General features: G+C 34.5%; 1 protein-coding gene across 1 annotated transcript in view; it reads right to left on the bottom strand.

The window, feature by feature from the left end:
* Positions 1–4,565, bottom strand: part of LOC106876445 (pyruvate kinase PKM) — a 50,192-nt gene that overhangs the window by 6,568 nt on the left and 39,059 nt on the right. The window contains exons 10-11 of the mRNA XM_014924999.2: positions 3,596–3,762; positions 1,422–1,540 (exon numbers count right to left, since the gene is read on the bottom strand). Of these exons, the coding sequence (XP_014780485.1) occupies positions 1,422–1,540; positions 3,596–3,762 (286 nt within the window). The remainder of the gene's footprint in view (positions 1–1,421; positions 1,541–3,595; positions 3,763–4,565) is intronic.

Raw genomic sequence — 4,565 nt, 5'->3', positions numbered from 1 at the left:
GCCTTTGTGCAGGTGACACGTAAAAGCACCTACTACACTCTCTGAGTGGTTGGCGTTAGGAAGGGCATCTAGCTGTAGAAACTCTGCCAAATTTAGATTGGAGCCTGGTGTTGCCATCCGGTTTCACCAGTCCTCAGTCAAGTCGTCCAACCCATGCTAGCATGGAAAGCAGACGTTAAACGATGATGATGATGATGATGACACTTGTTATTTAATAACAGTGTGACTGAGCTCTATACAACTCAAAGTTTCATGGACTTGTAGAATGAATTGAAGCCATCAGGCATCATAGAGAGAAAGTGACAGAATATGAAACAAAGTCAAGATGGCTTCTAATTGTTAGCCATCTTAAATTTGTCTCATATTCTATTACTCTCTCACTCTAGATACCTGATAAGTTGTTTGATCTAGAAGCCTATGAAATATTAGTTTCCATGGAGCTGAGTTAGACTGTCATTAAATAATATATGTAACTCCTGCCAAATGTGCTGAGTGTCACTTTCATTTGTCCACTGTCATATGTAAATGACAGGCTTCTTTCCAGTTTCTACTTAAATATATTCATAAAGGTTTGGTCTGCTTAGGGTTATAGTAAAAGGTACATGCCCAAAGTGGTGGTGCACAGAGGAACTGAATCCAAAGCTAGATAGTTGTGAAGCAAAATTGTTAGCAACACACATATGGCTGCAGTTTCTGTGCTAAAGGAATTATGACTAGCGTTTCAGTATGCAATTGAATAGAATTTTGCCCAACAGTTCAACTGGTGGGTTAATAGAACTATGACTAACATTCCAGTAGCTGGGCTAATGGGAACTATGGATAACATTACATTATGTAGGCTAATGACAATATAGCCAATACTGCAGTATGATAGGCTAAAGGAACTATGGCCAACATTGCAGTATATGAGATAATGAAATAATGGCTCAGTATTTAGGCTAATGGAATTATGGCTTGCACTTTTATATCACCAAAGTCTGGATGCTTGGATTTGTTTTATATCATTCATAGCAATAACATTTTATTTCCTTTCAAAATTCTCTTTGAATTTTCTTTAAATTTCCAATGTAAAAATATTTTTTTATACCAGAATTTGAAGACTTTTAGATTGAGAAGTATAAACTGTTTACTGATCAATGTTATAAGAAATTTTGCATATAAAAACATAGGAGATGAAAAGATTAATCTCTGGAAAGCAGAATTGTTTACATTGACTTATAAAGTAATTTAAATAAAGGATTGTTCAGAGGGACTATTTTCATAGAAGAAATACTCAATGACTGTAATATGAATTTAAGTTTCAAAATAAAATATAGATACGCTCTGCTAATTGTTTCTCTTTCAAATGGCGGTGCCCCAGCATGGCCACAGCTCATGAGCTGAATCTAGATAAAATGAAATTAAAAAAATAAATATCTTACTTTGGTCAATGAATGGAAGAACTCCACGATAGAGATGGAGCTGCCTTGCTGTAATTGGTGTTTTTGTGACTGCAATCACTATGCAACGTGGTCGATAACGAGAGATGAGAGCAGCAGATCTGTAAATTGATATGTAAAATGTCCATGTAACATTATACTTAAATATTATCAATTGTTCTATTTAATCATGTCAAAGATTATAATCCATGAAATTAATTTTGTAATACATAGTTATATAATTTTTGTTGTAATTTAGTATAAAGAACTCTGTTTACAATGCTATGTACAACAATAGAGCAATTAAGGTACTGAATTCATTGTTAATAATTAAGGCAGTGAGTTGGCAGAATAGTTAGTACACTGGGCTAAATGCTTAGTGGCATTTTGTCAGTCTTTAGGTCCTGTGTTCAAATTCTGCCAAGATCGACTTTGCCTTTCATCCTTTTGGGGTTGATAAAACATGCACTGGGATTGATATAATTAACTTAATCTCTTCCCCGAAATTACAGGCCTTGTGCCAAAATCTGAAACCTGCCACTTGGACCGTTCATTATTTGCTACTGTATCTTCATATATTTTGTTTCAAATGCAACTTATAACATTTGTGTTGACTAATTTAATAAATTTTGTTTCATAATTTTGTTTTAAATTTCTTCAAAAAATAGTGAAAAAAGTGTCAGTTACTTGTTTTCCCTTAAAATGCAATTGTAAGCATACTCACATTTCACTACTTCATCAAATTTGTATGAAATTAAGACTGCTGATATCTGTTTGATGTGAATCATACATTCCTAAGTTCATTAAATCATTGCTAAATACATATACATACATAACAAGCCCAACACATATTCATTATATTGAACATTTATGAGAGTAAAGATATTGTTAAACAATTAAGTTTTCCTTGCAATCATTGGGTCACAGACTCAATGTTACTGTGACACTCTGGATAAGTGTCTTCTGCCATAACCTTGGGCTTGGGGTGATGGACTGCACTTGTAACACAAAATGCAAGCTATGTGATGCTGATCCTGTCTGGGGATTATATTGCAATTGCAAATGTGTATGGACTTGTAGGTGCATTACCACCTTTGACAGCAGGCAAACAAGCTGGCTATACAGAAAGAGGGCGCTACACAACATTGAGGTTCAGACACGTGACCTCATCTCTTCTTCTTTTCTGCATGGACACGCAAGCTATGAGGATGCAACTTGACTGGCTCTATCTTAGGCCTCAGGCCAGCTAGCAGATAGGAACACAGCACAGAAGACCATAGCCCTTACATGCCAACCATTCTGTTTGTCATTCCATTGTGTATGTATGTGGCTCAATAATGACCACCACCATCTAAAGACTGATCAGCCATTTACACGAGGTTGGAACATTTATTATGAACTCTAACATGAAATTTTTTGATTTGCAATCCTTGTAATTGCCGGCCTCATTATGTAAAAGTGCAGAGTAAGCTTGTGGGGTTTGAGACACTGAAACACTTAATTAAAAAAACCATAACTCATCTCAACTTCATTTGATTAGAAGACAAATTACTAATTCCATTTCATATTGGAATGAAAGTTGATATCTTCAAAGACTTTTATGGATCTTAGTTTTGTAACCCATCCAACCTACTTGTGAATGGTGGAATGATTAGTGTTGAATAAATTGCTTTGTGGTATTTAAATGGTGGAATGATTAGTATTGAATAAATTACTTTACAGTATTTAATTACTACTCTTTACATTCTGAGTTCAAATCTTGTGAAGATCAAGTTTGCTTTTATTAACCCTTCCAGGGTTAATAAGATAAAGTACCAGAGTTGATTTAATCAACTACACTACACCCTTTCCTTTGTACTAATGTTGAACTCATTAAACAGTAATAGAAGAAGGAAAAAAAACAGTTATGGGGTGCAAGCATACCTAAAATTTCTGGTGGGTACAAAATCAAAATTTGTACCTCTACTTACTTTTCTCAGGTTTAGAAAATAGTGCACAAAATGTAGCTGGAAGTTAGTTTTCTTCTCAAAAAAAAAAAACAAAAAACAAAAAACAAAAAACAAAGAATAAAAATAAGTAATAAAAAACAATAAGACCTTGCTTGTAAAGAATTTTGACCCTGGATTTGCACCCACAAAGCAAATTTTGTTTCCAAGCCAGTAGAAACAGTTACTTACTTTCCTGAAGAAGTTACTACTACAATAGCTTTTGCTTCACAGCTGATTGCTCCCTTTACAGCTGCAAGAGCTGTGGCCTCCTCTTTGCTCAAACGAAAATCAGTGATTGTACTCAAATCTTTCATAAACTGGTAAGTGAACATAGCCCCTTCAGCTTCACCACAGATCTGCAAAGCAATTCACACAAAAGTTAAACTAGAAATAATTAAAGACTTTTTTTATTTGTCCCACATCAGTTTGAAAATGTTTGATGTCATGATGAAAGTCTAGTTTTTATACAGCTTTTCATTAGAGTAGTTATTTAGTAAGGTGGTATGAAACTTTCTAAGAATATTTAGGGTAGATTTCTGGATGTGTTAATTTCACTAGGATGAATGCTTTTGATTAGGAAAATATAGACAAATAGAACAGACCAAATAATAGAGATGTATGGGAAAAAATTAAAATAAAGTTTGAAATGTTAAAACAATGTGGAGTATGGTATTTCACTGTATGAGTTCCTAATCTTTCTACTACAATGATTACAAAACACTGACTTACAACACAAGCTGAAACACAGTGAAACAACAAAAACCACATTATTTACATTCGACAGATATTTGTCCTCATCTTGTTTGTTGTTAACACATTTCGGCTGAAATACCCTCCAGCCTTCTTCAGGTGTCTTGGGGAAATTTTGAACCTGGGTTCTCATTCCTAAGGTATTTTTTGATGTTATTATTATTATTATTGTTATTGTTCAGGTCACTGCTTGGAATCAAACTCGGAATCTTGGGGTTAGTAGCCCATGCTCTTAACCACTACGCCATATGGGCAATAATGGAGTGAATTTTAGGGCTTATAAATCTAATATTTTTCTATCCTTCCTTAATACCGGTTCCCACATGCTGCTCATATCTGCACTCGGTCTGCTTAGGAGGTTGTTGTGTCCTAGCATATGTGCTGCTTCTTTTAGTTTTCGTATTTTCCA

Source organism: Octopus bimaculoides, chromosome 18 (genome assembly GCF_001194135.2).
Source record: "Octopus bimaculoides isolate UCB-OBI-ISO-001 chromosome 18, ASM119413v2, whole genome shotgun sequence".
In the NCBI taxonomy this organism is placed as follows: Eukaryota; Metazoa; Mollusca; class Cephalopoda; order Octopoda; family Octopodidae; genus Octopus; species Octopus bimaculoides.
Note: the sequence above shows the minus strand (reverse complement) of the source record. Positions and strands in the feature narration are given on the sequence as shown.